Here is a 20,691-nt window from a genome sequence, read left to right as displayed (position 1 = left end):
TAAAAGGGAACGATGCATGCCACATTCGCATAGGGATAGACGAGACATGGCATCGCAGATGGCTTACTCAAGGCTGTCCGCGCAGATGTTGTCGATCTGAGCATGGCGGAATCGGGATTACCCCATAAAGCGAGCCACTGGCATTAGTAATTGCGATACCTCAATCCAGATCAGATCGGAACATTCCACACTCTCCCCAGGTTTCGGTCAAGTTTGGAAATATCGTGTTTCCCCATGCAGCCGTCTAGTCCAGGCACTGATGTGCCTTTGACGACTAGCCGCTTTCCAGGCATTGTGATGAAGCTGACTCACCCCAGAAGTGTGACCATTCAAAGCATCGGCCATGGAGCATCACGCGGAATTCTGTCCTCCACCAGGCCCGCGTGAACGTGTGGTAATCTTGAACGCCGTCTATCACTTATTCTATAAGTACGCGCACATTGTCGACATCACGCACAGTAATGAAAACCCCTTGCTGTTGCGACCATGGCGAACGCCAATCTCTCACCAGATGATCTGACAATCGACAACCTCACACCGCACGTTATCAAACTCAGCTCAAACATCGAAAGCGAACGGCTCAAGTTCGTCTTCGCGAAACTGATACAGTACTCACATGATTTTGTCCGTGACACGAAACTGACCACGGCGGAATGGGAGGCAGCATGGCAGTATCTCACGGAGGTATGAGCAAGACAATCTCTTTCAGCTTAAATCTCACTCTCTTCTCAGGTCGGCCACTTCTGCACGCCGGATCGACAAGAGATGATTCTCTTATCTGACGTGCTTGGCATATCTGCACTCGTCGACGCGATCAACAACCCAACCGCTCCTCGGGCGACAGAGTCATCGGTGCTGGGGCCGTTTCACAACGATGCTCACGAATTCGAAATCGGCCAGTCAATTGCATCAAAAGGCGCTATCGGAGAGCCCATGCTCATCCGAGGGACCGTCTCCGACACAGATGGGACGCCGCTTTCTGGCACCTTGGTCGACGTGTGGGAAACCAACGGCAACGGCTTCTACGACATGCAAGATCCCGAGAAGGACGAGCCGGACTGTCGGGGCATCTTCCATACAGATGAACAAGGGAGATTCGCGCTTGTTGGGGTTCGCGCCGTTGACTACCCTATTCCGTACGATGGTCCCGTCGGTGTCCTTCTGCGGTTGCTCAATAGGTCAAATGTCCGGCCAGCTCATGTGGTAAGTGGGAATCGTCACCACGAGAAAGCGCTGGCCACATGCTGACATGCCTTGAAATGGCAAAAGCATTTCGTACTTCAACATCCCGGATGCGTCCGGCTCACCACGGCACTATACTCTCACGACAGCAAGAATGTGGCGCTGGATCCGGTCTTCGGCGTCAAGAAGAGCCTTATCAAGCAGTTTGCATGGTCGGAAGACGCGGCATTGGCAAAGGAATTCAATATTGACATGCTCGAAAAGGTGGACTCGTCCGGGAAGAAAACGGTCGGGTTCTGGATCTTGGAGCACGATTTCGTGCTCATGAGGAAATAGACCACAGTGGCGAGCGCTTCATCAGCAGTACAGCAAGCGATGCCAGCGGGTTTAGGGGGGCTTATCCTCTTTTGTATTTTATCAGCAAGGCCATTCTGTCCCATCAACCTGGTAAATCAGCTTTTCACCACCGATCTTTCCCTCCTCCATCTGCAGCAGCCCGTCAGCCACGCTCGAGAGACCACCACGCTCGAGGCGATGCGGGTGTGGCCTCCACTTGCCTTCCTGCCACAGTCTCTCAGCAACGGGGCCGAAGCTGGACGCAGACACGAAATGCTCGGGCTGCGCTTCATAATACTCTCCTTCAAAGATAAAGGGCTCCCCAGACTGGCTGTAGGCGAGGAAGAATCCCGACGGTATGTCTCGACGCGCGCAGTCAACACCCAGCAGGTTGCGGTAGATGCCTCCCTCATCACCGATTGCTTTGGCGCAGACCCTCGCAGTCGTTTCAAGGGAGACTGTGTCGAAGACAAGCTTCAGAATCCCACTAGTCGCGTCTCTGATGGGTACGCTCACCTTGGGATCATGCTAATAGAACACGAAGCTGTCAATATGCCACGTCTCCACTCTAACGCAGGGACGTCGAGCCCACATAATCGTATACGAGGCCTGCGCCAAGTTCTTTCACGAAGCCAAAGTGTTTCGGCGAGTAAGTGGTGACAACTTGCCACCCAGATCTGTGCAGAAACGGCGACTTTCAGTACGCGCCCTTTGTTGTCTTCCTCATGTTTGGACTCACAGACGTGCAAACTGAGTCGCAAGACTGCCCGTAACTGTACGATCGCCGTAGATGAGGATTGACCTCGGCTCGATGCCCTTAGTCTTTCCGGGCAAAGGAAGGTCGAGGACATTGTAGAGGCCGAAACCTAGAGTCCCGATTCCAACTCCTATGTGCACGCAGCCTCGAAGCTCACGCCCTCTAGGATGTGCATTTGGAGGTTTCCCTCGACGGCGATTAATCTGGCGAAGGCTCCATTTTCGGGATTGGTCATCGTTGGCTGCAATCCTGTCATTTTTGTCGCGGTTAGGCAATTCGTGAATTCAGGCCAGTTCCGTGAGCAAAACAACCGTCGATAGTCCCGTCCTTGCCGACAGCGAGGACAGTGGTCAAGTCCGTTGGATTGGGCTCAATTGTTCATTACAGCTCGAACCAAAATAGAGTCATCCAACAGTGTAGGATTGGCAACGGGCTTCGAAACGGCTCGCCCTGGGCCTTCGCGGATCATACCAAGGTTCTGTGGACGGGCAGATATTGTACGAAGCTATTCTATGCTTAACTTGGAAACATGGTGTGAAGCCTGAAGCTGTCGACAAAGGTGAAGCGACATTTTGTACCTGTTATTGAAGGTCACTGGAGACTGTGTCCTTGTGATCTTGTCTTCGACCTTCAGGGCAGAGTTACCAGCAGGCTCATTAAGCCGGGTGTGGTAGACTTCCTGTCTGTGAAGAGAGCTGCGAGATTTGGAAGTGAAGCTTTGTCAGGCTGGATGCCTTCCCCACTCCGATTTCTACGCCGGAGATGAATGGGGGTTGTCGCTCGGTCCCTAGCTGGCGCCCGTCGAAATACGCGGCAATAGATTGGCCCCTAAACCTAGGGCTTCCAGGGCTCCCTATGCCTAACACCTGCCTTTTCGGGGCTGTCCTAGTTAGGGTGTTTCTGGGTGCTCCGGAAGTCCCTGCGAGGCAAGTTTGGCGGTCCATGTACGAGTACAGTACAGGATCTTGCAAGAGCTGATTGTTACTGTAAGAGAACTGTTGTCGATTCTCTGTCGACTCGCTTTTCGTCCCGGTCATCCACTGGTCACGTCCTCCCCAATCATGGCACTACGTTCTTGCACGTCGCACAGACATCCTTCGAGACTGCACTTCAAGATGTGCTCACTTCACTTTTCACCAATGCGGCTCTCATCAGCATGGAGAGGACAAACTCCCGGAGACGCAAAGCCAAGGTCAGCGAAGCCAACTCGCCGGTTGATGCTTCGGTTATGGTCGAGTTGACGCCACCCAAGGACGAGGTTTCTACAGCTTGCAAGGCACCGTCATGGCTTCCGAATACCGCCTGTTGGGTTGTGGTGTTGCTGATATTCGTCTTAACCGCAGCCTTTCTTCTCGCTTACCCTGAAGGCCTTCCCTTGATCAATGAGCAGAAACCCACGACGATCCAAATACACGGGGATGAACAATACCATGGAGGCGTCGGTATAGTTCTTCATCCCGAATCTCATGTCAGCCGTCCACCCGCTACACTGTGCTTTGATTGGCGAGTCACGAAGGCTTTCCGCTCGCCGGACGGCGTTCGAAAGGAAGTGTATGTCATTAACGACCAGTTTCCCGGTCCAACTATCGAAGCTCGCTCTGGAGATCGAATCATTGTCAATGTCACAAACCTCCTCCATAAGGAAGGCCTTGCTATACACTGGCACGGTCTGCGGATGAAAGATGCTAATGACATGGACGGCGCAGTCGGCTTGACGCAGGCCCCAATCCAGACAGGCGAGACCTTTTTGTACAATTTCACAATTGGCCACGACGAGTTCGGCACCTTTTGGTACCATGGCCATGAAAAGACACAGCGAGACGACGGTCTCTACGGTGGCTTCATCATCCATCGCCCTGTTGAACAGTCTGATGAGAAAGAAGTGTATGACTATGCTCAGGAAGTCTTGCTTCTGATAGGTGATTGGTACCATCGGCCAAGCACTGACGTCCTCAGGTGGTACATGAATTCCAGATCCTTTGGGAACGAGCCCGTGCCTGACTCTCTTCTCATCAATGACCACGGCAATTTTGACTGCGACATGGCAGTTCCTGCCCGACCTCTTCAATGTACTCCTCCAGCGGCAAGAGATGAGCTGCCGTCACTGCGCTTCGACCGCGGTCATCGTTATCGTCTACGCTTGGTTAATACCGGATCCCTCACTGGGTTTTCTCTCAAGGTGGATGCTGCGAGTCTGTTCCCTTTCCAGGTTGATGGTGGCAACAGTATCGATATGGCCGAGGCGCAAAGCATTGGCATTGTCTATCCTGGAGAAAGAGTCGATGCCATCCTGCTGCTCGAATCAAATTACCGTCGACGAGAGCTAACTATCGAAATGGATGACGAGAATTTCAAGTACCCCAACCCGGCACTCACCCCGATGCAGACATTCCCAGTCACTTCTTCACCGAGCGACGGCGATGCTACCCAGCCTGTACCCCCGATGCTCGAGTATTACAATCTACAGGCAGCCGTATCCGGCTCCGGGTCCTTGACAGGGATGACTGAAGAGCCGCTGAAGTTTGTGGTCTACACGACAACAATGAAATTGGCCAAGCATCACAACATCCCTATGGGATTTATCAATCACACCAGTTGGTCACCTCAAGCGGAGCCACTGATCTCACTACCTCGATCACAATACGACCGAAACCAGCTATCGCCTCACGTTGGATTGTGCCAGACAGAGAACGAGACAGCTGCTTGCAACGAATGGGTGGAGGTAGTCATCAACAACCTTGACGATGGCGGACATCCTTTTCATCTGCACGGTTACTCGTTCTATGTTGTCTCGGTATTTCCACCTCCCATCCCGTGGAGTAGTGAGAAGCCACCTTTCACACCAGGTGGATCCGGGATGTACAATTACAATCCCTTTACGACCACGTCAGCTGTTTCGCCGGCAGGGCCATACAATCTGGCAAATCCCGTAGTGAAGGACACGGTCTTCGTTCCACAAAGAGGCTATGCTGTTATCAGATTTCGAGCGGATAACAAAGGCATCTGGATGATGCATTGCCACGTTGGCTGGCACCTGGGTAGCGGGATGGCCATGAGTTGGGACGTCAGTTGATGGTAGTCTCCCAATGCTACTGTGGTCTCAGTCTGCTCTACTACGTCCCTTAACTCCAGTAAACCGCCGAGCGCATCAACCCCTGGACCGTCGCTCCATCCGAAGAGCCAACCCAATCTGAAAGGGGATAGGGACAACACATGTTTTCAAGCATTTGCTGCAGTGGCCAAGATGCGCTTCTCGAGGGGGTTCTGCAGTTGCAGAAAGCCTCGAAAGGATCGAGGTCGCATTGCAGGACTGCGGAAGAGGGAAGGATGTCCTTGCGTGGATCTCCGCGAAGTTGTACAAACGAATCGTTCTCGACCCAGAATCAACGTGCCTGCAACCTGGAAAGCTTAAACATCAAGCATTTGCAAATCATGCCTAAGAACAGCTTACGGCTGGCGTCGTCTTTCTGGTGCATCATATCTGGCACTCTTCACTCAACTCAGCTACCTCGTGGGAACTGTCCACCTCGGCACGAAAGCCGCAGGCTCTCCTGCTTGGCTGGAAACGTACTGCCGTTGCGGTCCAGGGCAGAGGACGAGGCTTTCTTTAAGCACGTGCAAACACCCCCGGCCTGCTTTCCAATTCCATACGCCTGATAGGCTGCTATACGCATCCACGGCGGGAATGGAGAATACAATGCAGCCTGCGGGTCTACCGATGAAAGGAAGAGAGGACCTGAATGCTATAAAACGGCTTTGTGGCGTGTCGGATCACCCTATCGAAGTTTATGCTTGAGAGCGACACCCGAGAAACGCCCAAAACATGCGGGCTTTTCCCACCCTGCTGGCTATTCTAGGCGCCGGCTCCCTTGGGAGCGGCGTGCTCGGGGATTCGCTGGCAAGCATCGACCATGTTGTCCTATTCATGCAGGAGAATCGAGCGTTTGACCATGTATGGACCAGGATGGACTAGGAGACCTGGAGCTAATGCTCTCATAGTACTTCGGAACGATGGCTGGCGTTCGAGGTTTCTCTGACCCCAATGTACAAGTGAATCCTAATGGTAAATCAGTCTGGTACCAGTAGGTGGACTACGACGACTCGCGAGTGGACGGTCTCCTCTAACGCTAACTAGGAAACTGAACAAGACGATAACGAAGGATGCCGATTATCTGCTCCCTTTCTATCTCAACGAATTGGGTGGCCACTGGTTGAATGCTACCCAGTGTATGGACGCAGGATCAAATGGTTATGAGGAGAACCACTTGGCCTACAACGGCGGTCTTAATGACCACTGGGCCCTCAACGTGAGTACTTTGACCCTTGACAAGAACAGCTGCTTGGACACGGCCTTTCTCCTTGGTAGGCCATCTTCTGACATTGATACCTTGCAACAGAACACGCCATGGAGCTGGGGCTACTATAAGAGGAATGACCTCCCTGTCCAGTTTGCCCTGGCAGAAGGCTGGACTGTAGGCGACATGTACCAAGAAAGCGTCATCGCATCGACCAATCCAAACCGTGTGACGTGGGTGAGCGGAACGTAAGTGGCAGGCACCTCTCAATGAGTTTTGTGGTCACAGCGATTGAGCTTGGCTCGGGCTGACATCCCGGCTCTCGTAGAATCAACGTGCCGGGCTCACCGCAGACAGCAAACCAGGGGGGCGTGTACATCGACAATAACGAAGTCCCCGGGTGCGAGATGCCAGGGGTGAATTGCTACCCACTGTCGTGGACCACAACCCCTGAGATATACCAGCAAGCTGGCGTTACATGGCAAGTCTATCAAGATGTCGACAATTTCGACGACAACCCCCTCGCCTGGTTTGCGCAGTATCAGAACGCCAAAAATAGCACAGCCCTCCATCAACGAGGGATGTCCTATGTCGGCCTAGACGCTTTCTACGAGCAGGCCGCAAATGGCACACTTCCAATGATTTCGTATATTATCGGTCCGACTGAACTTTCCGAACATCCGCCTTATTCTCCCCATGACGGCGCCTGGCTCCAGCAACAAGTTGTCAACGCTGTAACCTGGGGCAAGAACTGGAACAGCACAGCTTTGATCATCAGCTATGATGAGACAGGCGGTTGGGGAGACCACGTCAGCCCCTATCACGCACCCATGAACACGACGGCTGAATGGCTTGACGATCCTTACGGGATGTTTGGCTATACCTTTGCAGGGCCCGGGTTCCGGCTCCCATTTTACATCATTTCACCTTGGACACGGGGCGGCAATGTCTTCACCGAAAAGTCGGACCACAATTCGCAGATTATGTTTGTCGAGAAATGGCTGCAGGCCAAAGGCTATGAGGATGTCGTAACCCGTGAGATGCCTACCTGGCGTCGTGAGCAAATGTCCGATCTGACCGCGGCATTCGACTTCTCAAATCCGGATGTGTCCATCCCTACAATCCCCAAGGCGAAGATGCCACACAAGGATAAAAACGGTGTCTGGGACGGTTCCTCCTACTGCGAGGCTCAATACGCAGTCCAGCGTCCGCCCGTGCCGTACGGCAACCAAACCGAAAAGACCTCACTGGTCTCCGAAAAGGGGTTCAAGTCCGTGCGTGGATATCTGACCGAAGGGCGCTTCCTCACTTTCGAGGCCTCCGGGTTTGCGCTCTCAAACCCTGGCGGAAACGCCACGCACCTGGATGCAACCAAAGCGACTACCTCACACTCGGCCCGCTCTCAACGATGGGTGATTCACGAGACGTCCACAAACAGCGGGCTGTTCACCATCAGTAGCCCAGTAAACGGACGGTACATTGGGGCGGACATGACGCTGGTGAACAAGACCGCGGCAATGGTGCACAATATCACGTACCTCGGTGGTGGGCAGGGATATAACCTGCTGGACAGCAATGGCAAGTATATAACGATCGACAACGGCGGTGGTGTGGTTCTGTCCTCGTCAGCTCAATCGTTCTCGATCTATAGCGTCACTTGAGGTACCCTGACTTGACTGTCCACGTCTCGGGTCATAACGTGTTTCCTCACGACGAGTTCAGGCGGGAATGAGGTTTGCGTACGAGGAACTGGACGGGACTTTGAGTAGAAAAGAGGTCGTTGAAAGTTCATCAAGTCCAAGCCGCTTCATGGGAGAATCGCTAGCTCTGTAATCATCTCCTGCGTCCACACAAAGTCCAACGAGCCTACTGGCCAAGACTGTCGTACATGCGCTGCGGTATACGTTCTCAACGCTGACCCTTTGTGAATCTTTGACCCTGCGTTATATATACATGGTCTATTTCTTTCATTTTCATTTCATTTCACGACTATTTGTAATTAAAAAGGGGACCCAGCTACCTGGGTGGCTACCGTAGCCGGGGTTCTACACCGAACGCTCAATGCTCAACGCTCAATGCTCAACGCTCAATGCTCAACGCTCAACGCTCAATGCCCAATGCTCAAGGCTCAAGGCTCACCGCTCAACGCTCGATTCTCCAGCACTTACGGAGCTCACGTACTAATAGTAGATACTCTACAAGACTGGGCCACCAGGGACAGACAAGTCACTCAGGAGCAGAGCTTTCGACTCCGAATCCCAATTCCGACACGCCCTTGATACAGGAAAGGAAAGGGAAGGATCACAGATACTCACTTACAGATCGTGTCCCTCCCTCTCTTCGCCTCAAAAAAGGACGTTGCGGCTAGATCGTCTCCTTTGGTCGGAGATACGGGAATTATAAGATGATATGAATATACGTACGCACATACATATTTATTATATATACGTTGATCGTGTGTACATGGCTTACTTATGCTTCGTCCTTTGTTCCTTTGTTCCTTTCCTATCTTTTCAATTTCCTGTATCTTGCGTCTTGCGTCTTGCGTCTTGCGTCTGTTAACTTGCGTACTAGGCACTGAGTGATATAGATCGATAGGTATGTTAGTGAGAGAAATAGAGAGAAAGGGGGATTAGAACCTGTATCTCGTTCAGCATCATCTATACTCTCTGTAGGAACCGCGTGCCGGCCGCATGTACTCTACTCTACTCGTACCCAGTACGGCACAAGTCAAGTCGCGTCGAATACTCTGCTCTCACGGGAGAGGCGTGGTACCGGTTCACCCGCAGCGGCGGCGGCGGCAGCAGCAGCAGCGTGGATTCGGCTCTGCCACTCGTACAACACATGATGCATCACCTGTGAAACAGCCTCAACACCCCCCTCAAGACCTGATGAGCCATCAGTTGACTCGGCGGTACTCTCGGCCCCGTATACCCCTTTGGAGGCGGCTCCCACATGGGATTGGCGCCATGGTCGAGCGCGTGCTGCACCTCGGCCAACTCGAACCACCTGGCCTCCTCGAGCTCTGTCTCCGGGTACGTGATGGTCTCACCTCCCTCTTCACACTGGGCGATCGCGCCGATCAGCATGGTGGAAGGGTACGGCCACGGCTGGCTCGAATGGATCTGCACGTGGCCGACGCGCACGCCCGTCTCCTCGTACGCCTCGCGCCGCGTCGCCGTCTCGATGCTCTCCCCGGGCTCGACGAACCCGGACAGGCACGAGAAGTAGTTGGCGGGCCAGCGCTTGCCGCGGCCAAGCAGCACGCGCTTCGTGTCCGCCGACACGGCCGCGATGACCGCCGTCGGGTCTGTGCGCGGAAAGGCCTGGTTGTGCAAACCGATGCGCGTCGGGCAGGCTCGCGGGCGGGCCACGCCGCGGTCGGCCGGTGGACACACGACCTTGGCGCCGCCGTGCGTCGACAGCGTGCGGCCACCGCAGCTGGAACAGTACCGGTTGCGCGTGTTCCAGTCGAGCAGGGCGCGGGCATGGCTGTAGATGGCCGCCTGGGCGTGGTCGAGCGTCAGGTCGATGCGCGTGGGCGTGTGTTTTAGAAGGAGCTGCTGGCTGTGGCTGTGGCTGTGGCTATGGCTGCTCCTTCCCGCCTGTGTCGTCGTCGTCGTCGGCCGCTGCACCAGCCGCTGCTTGAACCCGGCGTAATGCTCCGACGTCACGTCCAGCGCAAAGTACGGCACGCCCGTGTACTCGCCCAGTTGGACCTTATCGCCGCCGCCGCCGCCGCCGCCCACACCGGCCCTCTCGGTACGAGTCGCAGTCTGATCCTCTAGATCCATTCCCAAGAAGATGACGTTCGGGTGGTGTTCGTCCGGGTCGAACGCGGCGATCTGATTCTTTTCGTCCTGCCCGTAGGGCCGGCCCATGGCGTCGGCCACGTCGTCGTAGCTCACGAACGCGAGCTTACCTTGCGGGTCGCGTAGCGGGTTCAGCTCCTCAAAGGTGAGATACCGGGCTGAGGGGTGGGTTGAGGCTTTGTCCAAGAGCTGGTTGTTCAGCCGGATGAACGACAGGCGGGTGATGGGTCCGTTAGAGAAGTACGCGTTGTGGCCTTGGCCGAAGATGTCCGATAGACTGGGGTTCGCGCTGGCCCCCGGACTGGACATTGTGGTGGTGGCAGATCCAAGTCGATTGAGTTGCGTCCGGTCGGTGAGGGAGCAATGGGGGCATTGAAGGCATCGAACGAGGTGAGATTAAACAAGGGACGAACCCAATGTCGGTCGGTACACGCTGGCCATGTAGCTGACGGGCATACGGCGGTATGTTTAAGCGCTGACTCTGCGGTACCACCAGTTACCGTGGGGAGAGCTACAGTATGTGCAGAGGAGTCCGCATGTACAGTACTTGTTCCGTAATAGAAATCCAGAATTATTTGTCATAACCCCCCAAATCATAAGGCTGTACGTTAGCCGAATGCGTGTGCCTACAGAGCAGAGTAAGTACATACCTCCGCACAGGAGCAGATGTATCTCGTGCTGTCGAGATCCGATGGTCATTCGTGCGTCCTTAAATGAGGCACGCTACTTACTGTCCACCGTATCAGATCATGTTGCTGAAGTAATGAAAGGAGTCGAATCAAGGTCGAGCTGAAAACCATTCCCCTGCCGTATACTCCAGGTCAGTAAGGAGGAAGTTGGTAGTACCGGTACTTGATGTACGTCTGTACAGCCGTGTCTTGTCAATAAGTGCACACGAGGTATGTATTTCACGTCAGGTTGAAGCCCGCGGCAGAGGCCTACTTCTCGAAGCCTGTTCCACCCGGTTTGGTTCTCCAGGATACACCATAGCGGATGACACTGGCCATGCGAGGGTACAAACCCGAGACTTCCAGAGATTTTCACGGCTGCGCTGAGTTCAGCGGGTCACAGAAAAGAGGTAGCCGGGCAATGACAGGATAGAAAGGGTTGTCCAGTGCGCAACACGAGGACTGGACAATAAGCAATGAGATAAATAGAGGGCTAGACGGCCACAGCGTCTTGTACACGGCTTCTTAGACTTGATTTACTGCCGGTCCACACACCATCTTGTAGTTGTCAACATCGTGACTAGCTCTCCCAGTCGTGTACCTATTCTCATTCCGCTGGTTTCCCACGAAGACCAGTCGACCGCGTCAACGTAATGATAGAGCCCTGCAAGAGTCGCAGCTACGAACGTGGTCCCAAGTTTGCGTGCTCGACCACAGTACAACGGCCTGGTCCTTCTTCGCCTGGGATTTCCTGCGGTGTTCGCTTTTGCGGGTAGCGACGAGTGATGATAGTGTCGGAGTCTCGCCCGTTCTGACTAGCTCGATACGAGTGTGAGTGTGCATCCTTGCCGCGCTCTGTTCCTTCGGTGGCTTCCTGGTAATAAGGATACTCACCCAGTTTGCTCGGGTCGATAGATGCTGGGAAATTGCGATGGACATTGTTTATGATACATTGCTTTGACAATGAGGTAGAGTGCACTGAGAGACGAAGACGACAAGCACAGTTGGGAGAAAGTAAATCGGGTCCGTGCGGAAGCCAGTCATGCCCCAAATAGCCTGTGGCTGTACGAGAGGCTGGCCGCATCTATGTTGGGAAAGATACTTACAGCAACGAAAGCGATATGGATCACCACATATATGGTGATTGTCAGCTGAGCCATGTCAATATCGGTCTTTGTGCTCAGACGGTGGATTGCTGCAGATGCATCGACTCGAGTACAAGAGCGTGAGATCGGGCGAGCGTATAAGTCGACGAAGTTCTGCATTCGCCCGGCCAACATGTCTACCCGGGAGCTGTGGCCATCAAAACCATCCCCCAAGTCCTCTAGGCCGTCACGAAACCTCATGTACATCCTCATCTCTCGAAACCGTTGCCAGGCTGGCCAGAAACAGTATGATACTCACAGATGCGCTCAAAGCGTACATTGGTCCGGGGTTTTCGCTAGGCTCACCATCCATGCGGGCTTCTCGGTGAGCAAGCCTATCTATTTCCGATCATATAAGATAGTAGCAACAGCATCCGGCTCCGGCCACGGGTAGGGTTTGTGCTTTTTGAGATGCTTATTCGCAGACATGCCGCGTCGGACACATGATCGCTTTTCACCACAAACGAGTGCGCAGACAACGATTGAATGAAAGGTGAAGTTAGAACTCATCTGGGACTCGCATCCGTGCTTCTTTCACTGGCAATCAAAGAAGACGGGAATGGCATCGTATGATTGACGACCACCACGCTGCTGCACAACGCTGCTGAGCAGTGCTGTCAAGACGCGGCGCTAGCTCCGAGTCGTGGCTGGACTGGATTCAGGTCGATTTCCAATAACCCGGATGACCGACCAGGCTGCCATGCTCGCCGGGGTGTTCATGGGAAGGTGTTCGTATTCGTGATGCGAGTGTGCTTTGACTGAGCTGTGAGAATGGCACAAGGAGGAGTAGGGAAAGAGGATGGAACTGAGCACGTTGAGACGGATTGAAGGGTTCTAGGACGGGCAGCTCCGGCAGCAAATGTCGTATAGTACGCCATGAAGGCAAGCTCTGAATGGTATAACCTGGAGTTTGAATTGACAGCTCGGTCAAGCACTCGATGATGGAAAAATCAGACCATGTTGTACTGTGTAGATGGTGAGTTCTCTCACCTTTGATTCTCCGCTCACCGTCGAAGAAAGCGGCATGAAATGAATGAATCATCGATATTACATAAGCGTTGCAGTGATGACTCGGTCAATCACCCAGTTGACGTGATGGAAACTTTCATAGTCATTGAGAATTCAGTCCCATCATCAGGAGGACACTTCGAGGACCATTTCGAGATATAGCTCATCCACCGTCGCCGAGATGACGGTCCAAAACCTGGACGCCAACGGCGCATCGCCCGATCCGGACATCGTCGTCCGAGGCCTTAGCTACAAGTTCCCCGACGGGTCCCTCGGCCTACGAGACATTAACTTGGACTTGCCCGCGGGGTCGCGGACGCTGCTGATAGGAGCCAACGGAGCTGGCAAGACGACGTTACTTAGACTTCTGTCGGGAAAGAGACTGGCACCCTCGTCCACCATTCTCATCGCGGGCGTTGACCCTTTCGCGGCTGGTCTCGAGGGCGTCACCTATCTGGGATTGGAATGGGTTCTCAACCCCATCGTCCGGACTGACATTGCCGTGCCCATCCTGCTAGATTCGGTGGGGGGAAAGCATTACCCTGAGCGACGGGATGAGTTGGTCCGGATCCTAGATATTGATCTGCGATGGCGCATGCACGCCGTCAGTGACGGCGAGAGACGGAGAGTTCAACTCGCCATGGGGTTGATCCGACCGTGGGATGTCCTTCTTCTGGACGAGATCACCGTTGATCTGGACCTGTTGAGTCGGAGCAACTTCCTGAACTGGTTGAGGGGGGAGACGGAACGACGCGGCGCCACCATCGTCTATGCGACGCATATCTTGGACAATCTCGTCGGATGGCCGACGCATCTGGTGCACATGCACATGGGTCGGGTCAAGGAATGGGGTGACATGGCCAAGTATGATGCCGAGACCGACTCGTACAGCCAGAGCGGCAACAGTAAACTTGGAGAACTGGTGTTGAAATGGCTCAAGGAGGACCTCGCAGAACGGGGGCCGCGGGATCCAAGTAGCCAAGGCAAGACCTACGAGAACTTGGACGGCAAGGGGGGTTATGGTGCTGAGAAACGGGACGAGTAGGAGACCTGGCTCAAGCGATGAAGATCGCTGGCGGTCGTCATAAAGGAGATACGCCGAGGAGGCACTTTGCTTTCGTTCTGATACCCCGTCTGGTCTTCAACAAGGCCATGAGCAGCATGCATACTTGGGGCGCTTGCAAAGGGTTACTGGCATGACGTGGTCTTAACACCATTTTGCAGGAGAAATAGCAGCAGACAATCTATTACTCTGATAACCGGAGACTCCGTTGTTGGGTATATCTGACCTTTTCTGCTCCTAAGACGAGAATTAAACATTCCATATACACGCTCCATTATGCTCCAATCCGGCTCATCGTGCTAGCATTCAAAGTCATGGTTCGCGGGCCATCTCTATGCAGGTTTCGCTTGCTGGTAACATGGTAACACGGTTGACGCTCACTGAACATAGTTGGCGGGAAACGGCCCTTGCAAGCCCCTGAGTTCTCCTTGCCACCAATCGTCAGTGCTCTCGGTCTTTTTGAGAACGCGGATCCGATCGCCCTCTCGAAATGCAAGATCGCCTTCGCTTTGGCCATTGAAGTCGTACAATGCTGTAACGAAAATGGTCTGCTGTGAGGGTAACCGCGGTGGGGGAGGGGGCGGGGGTCGCTTCTTCTGAGCGATCGATGCCATGGACACATTCGACGCGGCAGACGGCTGTCGATCACGAGAGAAATAGTCTGTGTTCGGCCCGGCCGGTGAAAAAGCCACGGGTGTGTGGTACAGGGACAGTGAGGGGGATGGACTCGCAACTGGTTCCGATGGAGTCAATGGGCCGAGGGCGGTCGAGGCGGCGGGCGACACAGATAGTTTCGACTTGGCATCCTGCGATGGCGATGGAGGGAGGTTCCTGGCGGGCGAGACAGACTGCTGGCGATGAGCATTAAACGCCGACGCGCTTGGACGGCGATGGCCATTAGTAGGATGACGGCCGTTGGAACCGTTCTCCATAGACGTCCTCGTTGCTTTCCCATTAGCGAGGATAGCTAGTGACTCCGCCTCACGTTGGACGGGTTTGAAGGCATCTGTCCACGATCGGATCACTTCGTCCATGGGTGGAGCTGGAGAAGGAAAGCCTTCTTCGGTACAATAAGTGTGCAGCATGGTGTAGTAGTGGCCCAGCAAGTCGTTCTGGATCTGGATCTGAGCGGCCAAGAAGTGAGGCAAGAGCGAGAAGACCGAAGTCAGAACCCGGGGCAGACAGTTCCTTAGGTTGTCGTCGGCGGCATGGTATGCCTCGGTGGCGGCATCCAGCTCGGATTGAGACTTCGTCAGAGTGGCATCGTCTCTTTCCGACCGCTTTGTCTTCTTCAGTTGCGAGTCGACTCTGTTTTGGTATCTCTCAAAGTCGAGTTTCCGGTCCTCTCGCTTCTTGATTGTCTTCCGCATGTAATGGAGGCTATCTTTGGCATTCTGGGCCGGCTTGATGAGCCTCTCTTCCACTTGGACCAGATCCTCGCTCAAATCTCTTTTCAAGTCCTCGTACTCTTGTTTCATTCTGGACGTTCGACGCATGATGTGGTCGGGGGTCTGAGCAGGATCGTGGCCATGGTAGTCGTCGCTGGCACCCACAATGGGGGCATACAGGAGGCTGTATTCATCGACGATGCGATGCTGGTGGGTCAAGATCGAAACCCAGGACTCACGCCATGCCTTCGAGGCCTCGATAATCTTTGAGAGGTCAGTTGGGGGAGGACAAAGACTTGGTGCCACGGGGCAGTGCATACCTTGGTCAGGAGCTTATCAGCCTCCTCAAAGTCCTTGAGGAGATGCGAGACCGTCTGCTCGTCTGCACTCCTCTTGCCCAACTTGCCAAAATGGCGTTGGACGCTGTGCATGGTGACTAGCCAAGGGCAGGACAGCCACAGGGACAAGAGCCCACAGAGTGACTTGTGAGTCGGCCAGGTTGAGAGTGTCTAGACAGGTGAGAGAGCGGAGGTGACTTCCAGGCTGTTGGACGCTTCGCCGGTCATTTGGTGGCACAGACAGGTCCACAAGCCTGTTGCTGCTGTCGCCGCGCCCGCCAATGTCGCTCGTGCAGTAGTCAGGGTCGTCAGGCTTGTGAGGCTCTGGAGAAACGAACGGCGGAGACGGGGAAAGAGAAAAGCGATTAGAACAGTAAACTGGCCAGCAGCATGGAAAGTTTAGCCTTTCGCCGGTTGGGGGAGATACACGGGGAGAAAGCGTTGAACTTAAATGGACGGTAAATAAAAGTCAAGCGACGGCATGTTGACGAATGTTTAAACCCATCGTTAGGTAAGAAAGGCATCTTCTTATCCGAGTTCCAGCCTCACTTGACGCGCGTTTCACCACCACCAAGACACGTACTCCGGACTGGGTACTGGGTACTGGGTACTGGACCCTCCGAGCCTCAGACCCTCAGACCCTCCGACCCTTCAGACCCCTCTCACCTGCCTCTGCCTCTGCCTCTGCCTCCGACCCTTTGGCTCATGTCGACATCCTGACCTCCGCCCGCAGTCAGAATGCCGCTGACGCCCTCTGCAGCTCCCCAGATGTCTCTCGGGTGCAACTGTGGTTGTGATCATGGCAACCCAGACTCCTGGCAGTCAATCCACGGCCCCCGTCCATGAATTCCGCTGTCTCTACACGCGCGACCTACACAAAAAGTCCAAGAAATGGCACGATGGCTCGGTCCGCTTCCACACGTTCAATCGACGCGTCATGGCCTACGATGACTCGCGGACCTTTATCGACGCTGTGCACTACAGGCAAGAGGAGGAATTCGCTGAAGGCGTGGAGATACGGCTCGGCCGTGGTGTTCTGGTGGAAGTTGGAGAGCGCCTGGGACAGACACAAACCGATCTGGCTCCCATCCTCGACAGACAGCGTGCAGAGAAGGGCCCATCACCTCGGAGACAGCCTCTCTCACGCGCGAACCGACTACAGGCGACTGCATCTTCTCAGCGGCCGAAGTCGCTCAGTGAAGTACTAGGGCCGTCCCAAGGTCGATTGGGACGCGCAAGGATTCTATATCAATCGCCCTACGAGCAGCGATACACCTCTGCCCGCGGAGAGCAACCTGAACCTTCCCCAAAACGACAAAGACTTTCCAGCGACAAGGAAAACCGTTTGGATGAAGGACACCCGTCCATTAGACCTGCAAGACCCAGCTTACCTCAGCCGAAGCAGCCGAGTAAGCCGATCCCGCATCCGAGTCGTCCGAATGAGCCTCCCATCGAGTTCGAGGAGGTCCTTGACCTTTCAGCGGACGACGAGCCCAAACGACACCCACCGAAGCGTGTAAGGTTAACTGCAAAATCTAAGGAAACCCACAAAGAAGCTCCTGAGACGCCTACGCTTACCTCTGGATCCTCACATCCGAGGTCGACTAGTTTGGTCCGCCCTGTTGATCATGCGGTACAAGCGGGCAAGGATAAAGGGAGCGGGAAGAAACCGGAGCACTCTTCGAACTCGAACAAGCCCTCAACAAGAACACATCCCATAACTTCGCGGTCCTCGTCCACTAAAACCGCCAGACTCCTTCTCAGCCGACCCAAACCAAGGCAAAAATTGACATGCGTACTCCCGTTTTCATCTGGTCCATCTAGAGGGGCGCCTGTAGATCGTCCGCTCCTCCCATCGCCATGTCGAAAGACGGTTAGCACTTCGCTTTCGCCTACAGCCAAAGCTCTACACTTAGACACCGACGGTCAGACAGTTGCAGATGACCCTATACGGACAATACAGTCGCCAAATTGTCATTCCAGTATACGCGAGCAACAATTGTCACCTCACCATGGCATCTCCAGCCCCCTGTTCATGCCTGAGGACAATGTCGACCCGAAATCCCCTCCGCCTAGCAGGGTCTTCACGCAAGAAGAGTTCCACTTCTCGGACATTGAACACAGCGAGACTTTCGAAGACCTGAGTGCAGTGGGTATCTCGCTCCGTTCGGTACGTGCAGGAGGGACACAGAACTCACCACAAAACGGAGCGGAAACGGAAAGGGGAAATGGGCCAGCAGGGCGGACTGGGTCAGATGCGCAGCTTGAGCCTGAGCCCGAGGATGAAGCAGAAAGCCCGTCAGTGGCAAAAGCAGAAGATCATGTGCAATCCCAAAGTTTGCAGAACCCAGAGGAAGCGGAGATCGGGCAGGATGTGGATGAGACCGGATCCAGAAGTCGGGCGGAAATAGTCGACACGGTGGAGTTTGGTGAACAAGAAAAGGTGGCCGAACCGGAACCTGAAACACGTCCTGCACCGAAAATGCTTGTCATCAAGGAGAGACAACCCGAGGCAGGGAAAGGGGTCGGCAATCATGAGCAGGCTGAGACTCGACGAATCCCTCAACTATGCATCAATAATGTGCACCAGCCTTTCACATATCGCGCTGGGGATCGCTTGCTTGTCCAGAATCAGCCTACTCCTGCATCGGGCCACACTGCTGGCTTTCAGGGACGATCGTTCCGACGAGTCCTCTCCGAGAACGATGCGTTGGACGACGAGGATCGTACTCCGGTCCCCCCGCCCGATGTGTCCGACCCGAGACACCCACTGGGATTACTGGAGAATCTGACACTGAGGAGAAGTTCGGCGAAGTCCAGGAGCCCAAGCAAGGTGCAACGGTGTGCCTCCGACACGTTGGCTTGCGACACTGCAGAGCAATATGTTTCGAGGCCACCAGCACAGGGCTCAAAGGGACCTACAGGACCCTGGACTGTGGAGGAAGCGTTTCTCTTGTTTGACTGGTGGCCTGCTGAGATGGAAAAGCCGGGATATTGGATTGACACGACGATAGAACCTGTATCGCGTGCTTCCCGGGAGCCTCACGGCAATTGGGGTGGCATAACGACGGCGCGCCAGTTCCTGCGTGACGATGTACATGCGTTATGAGCAGTCATGAGTGATGACCTGATACCATACCCTGAACAGTAAACTATCATCCTCCTCAATATTTACAGTAGCCTCGTGCAGCGCAGCATGTCACGGAAAACTCCGCTTTTCTATATCCACGCTATCGTGCACCAGGATAGGATATTTGATCTCCCCGTCTTGTACCGGTCTCCTTCCTCCCAGCGCGTTCTATTCCCTGTCGGAGGAAACATGGCTACGTTGGTAATGCCGCCTCAGTCTGGCCCCAACTCGTTGCCAAAGAGGTCAACACCGAGTATTCTCGAAGAAGTCGCCGCCTCGCAAGACCATCTTCGCAGTCGCCTGGCCGGCGCTCTGACCCAGCCACCACCCAATGTTCCTCCAGACTCGTTACCTTCGGTGCCATTGATCGACATCGGTGCGTCGTTTTCGGGTGATGATCAAGCCAAAGCGGCCATCGCGCAACAGATCCGCGAAGCGTGCGTGAGTACGGGGTTCTTCCAGATCAGCCACCACGGCATCTCGGCCGAAGCCATGTCCGGGGTGTTGAGGCAGGCGGAACGATTCTTCCACGACCTGTCGCCGGAACAGAAGCACGAGCTGCACGTCAAGAACTCACCCTTGTTCCGCGGGTACGAGCCGGCCGATTTCAGCTACGTCAACCCGGACGACATGGGCAAGGACGGATCGGGCCACGCGCATCAGCAGGAAACCAAGGAGGGCTTCAACTGGGGATACGAGCCGGGGCTGGACCCCACGGGCGGCGACGGGAAGTACGTCGAGCTGGACGGCCAGTCTCTCACGGCGGCAGCAGCAGCAGCGACCACAGGCTCGGGCAACCTCTGGCCCTCCGAGGCCAGTCTACCGGGCTTCTACGACGCCGTCAAGCTCTACTACGGCCAGGTGCTGCAGCTCGCCCGACATCTGTTCCGACTGTTCGCCCTGTCCCTGGGTCTGGAGGAAGCGTATTTTGACCCCGTCATCACACACCCGGGCGGCATCGCCCGGCTGCTCTACTACAAGAGCCAACCTGCCACTGCCACTGCTGCTGCTGCTGCCGACGCAGCCACAAACGGCGCGCTCAGGGAGGGCGAGGGCGAGGCCGAGGGCAACTCCAAACTAGGTCTCGGCGCCCATACGGACTACGAATGCTTCACGCTGCTGCTCAGTTCCAGCAATCCGGGCCTGGAAATCCTGTTCCCGCCCTCCCCGCTCACCGACGACAAGCCGGTCTGGCTTCCTTGCCCCGTCCGGCCCGGCACGTTGACGGTCAATGTCGCCGATTTCCTCATGCGCTGGACCAACGGGCTGTACAAGTCCACCATCCACCGAGTGGTCAGCCGGCCGGGCAGTGGGGAGAGGTATTCCGTGCCGTTCTTCTTCAGCATCAACTACGATGCCGACGTCGAGGCCTTGCCCGAGGAAGTCGTGGGCAAGAGCATCTATCGCCCGATGAAGGCGGGGGAGTACGTCCTTGAGAGACTGAGGGCAACGACGACGACGACGACGACGACGACGACGCCGACGACGCCGATGTGATGCGGGTGAAAATGGAGCATGTGTGAGAGAGAAAGACACAGGTCGCATCCTGCTGCTTGCTGCTGCTGCTGC

The 20,691-nt window shown here is 54.9% G+C and overlaps 9 protein-coding genes across 9 annotated transcripts; 6 read left to right on the top strand and 3 right to left on the bottom strand.

The window, feature by feature from the left end:
• Positions 1–486: 486 nt before the first annotated feature.
• On the top strand, positions 487–1,518 carry G647_05283 (uncharacterized protein; the record flags this gene model as incomplete). The annotated part of the gene is made up of 3 exons (XM_008729614.1): positions 487–684; positions 733–1,203; positions 1,270–1,518. 3 exons carry the CDS (start codon positions 487–489, stop codon positions 1,516–1,518), a joined length of 918 nt encoding a protein of 305 aa, XP_008727836.1.
• Positions 1,519–1,634: 116 nt separating this feature from the next.
• On the bottom strand, positions 1,635–1,931 carry G647_05282 (uncharacterized protein; the record flags this gene model as incomplete). Its single annotated transcript, XM_008729613.1, has 1 exon — positions 1,635–1,931. One exon carries the CDS (start codon positions 1,929–1,931, stop codon positions 1,635–1,637), a length of 297 nt encoding a protein of 98 aa, XP_008727835.1.
• A 1,500-nt stretch (positions 1,932–3,431) lies between these two features.
• On the top strand, positions 3,432–5,348 carry G647_05281 (uncharacterized protein; the record flags this gene model as incomplete). Its single annotated transcript, XM_008729612.1, has 1 exon — positions 3,432–5,348. One exon carries the CDS (start codon positions 3,432–3,434, stop codon positions 5,346–5,348), a length of 1,917 nt encoding a protein of 638 aa, XP_008727834.1.
• A 750-nt stretch (positions 5,349–6,098) lies between these two features.
• Positions 6,099–8,231, top strand: G647_05280 (uncharacterized protein; the record flags this gene model as incomplete). The annotated part of the gene is made up of 5 exons (XM_008729611.1): positions 6,099–6,227; positions 6,275–6,357; positions 6,411–6,582; positions 6,673–6,818; positions 6,899–8,231. The coding sequence occupies 5 exons, from the start codon at positions 6,099–6,101 to the stop codon at positions 8,229–8,231; spliced, it is 1,863 nt and encodes a 620-aa protein (XP_008727833.1).
• Positions 8,232–9,422: 1,191 nt separating this feature from the next.
• Positions 9,423–10,691, bottom strand: G647_05279 (uncharacterized protein; the record flags this gene model as incomplete). The annotated part of the gene is made up of 1 exon (XM_008729610.1): positions 9,423–10,691. The coding sequence occupies one exon, from the start codon at positions 10,689–10,691 to the stop codon at positions 9,423–9,425; it is 1,269 nt and encodes a 422-aa protein (XP_008727832.1).
• Positions 10,692–13,384: 2,693 nt separating this feature from the next.
• On the top strand, positions 13,385–14,248 carry G647_05278 (uncharacterized protein; the record flags this gene model as incomplete). The annotated part of the gene is made up of 1 exon (XM_008729609.1): positions 13,385–14,248. The coding sequence occupies one exon, from the start codon at positions 13,385–13,387 to the stop codon at positions 14,246–14,248; it is 864 nt and encodes a 287-aa protein (XP_008727831.1).
• A 395-nt stretch (positions 14,249–14,643) lies between these two features.
• On the bottom strand, positions 14,644–16,085 carry G647_05277 (uncharacterized protein; the record flags this gene model as incomplete). The annotated part of the gene is made up of 2 exons (XM_008729608.1): positions 14,644–15,918; positions 15,975–16,085. The coding sequence occupies 2 exons, from the start codon at positions 16,083–16,085 to the stop codon at positions 14,644–14,646; spliced, it is 1,386 nt and encodes a 461-aa protein (XP_008727830.1).
• Positions 16,086–16,791: 706 nt separating this feature from the next.
• Positions 16,792–19,101, top strand: G647_05276 (uncharacterized protein; the record flags this gene model as incomplete). Its single annotated transcript, XM_008729607.1, has 1 exon — positions 16,792–19,101. One exon carries the CDS (start codon positions 16,792–16,794, stop codon positions 19,099–19,101), a length of 2,310 nt encoding a protein of 769 aa, XP_008727829.1.
• A 210-nt stretch (positions 19,102–19,311) lies between these two features.
• Positions 19,312–20,619, top strand: G647_05275 (uncharacterized protein; the record flags this gene model as incomplete). The annotated part of the gene is made up of 1 exon (XM_008729606.1): positions 19,312–20,619. The coding sequence occupies one exon, from the start codon at positions 19,312–19,314 to the stop codon at positions 20,617–20,619; it is 1,308 nt and encodes a 435-aa protein (XP_008727828.1).
• Positions 20,620–20,691: the final 72 nt, after the last annotated feature.

This window comes from Cladophialophora carrionii, assembly GCF_000365165.1.
Source record: "Cladophialophora carrionii CBS 160.54 unplaced genomic scaffold supercont1.4, whole genome shotgun sequence".
NCBI lineage: Eukaryota > Fungi > Ascomycota > Eurotiomycetes > Chaetothyriales > Herpotrichiellaceae > Cladophialophora > Cladophialophora carrionii.
Note: the sequence above shows the minus strand (reverse complement) of the source record. Positions and strands in the feature narration are given on the sequence as shown.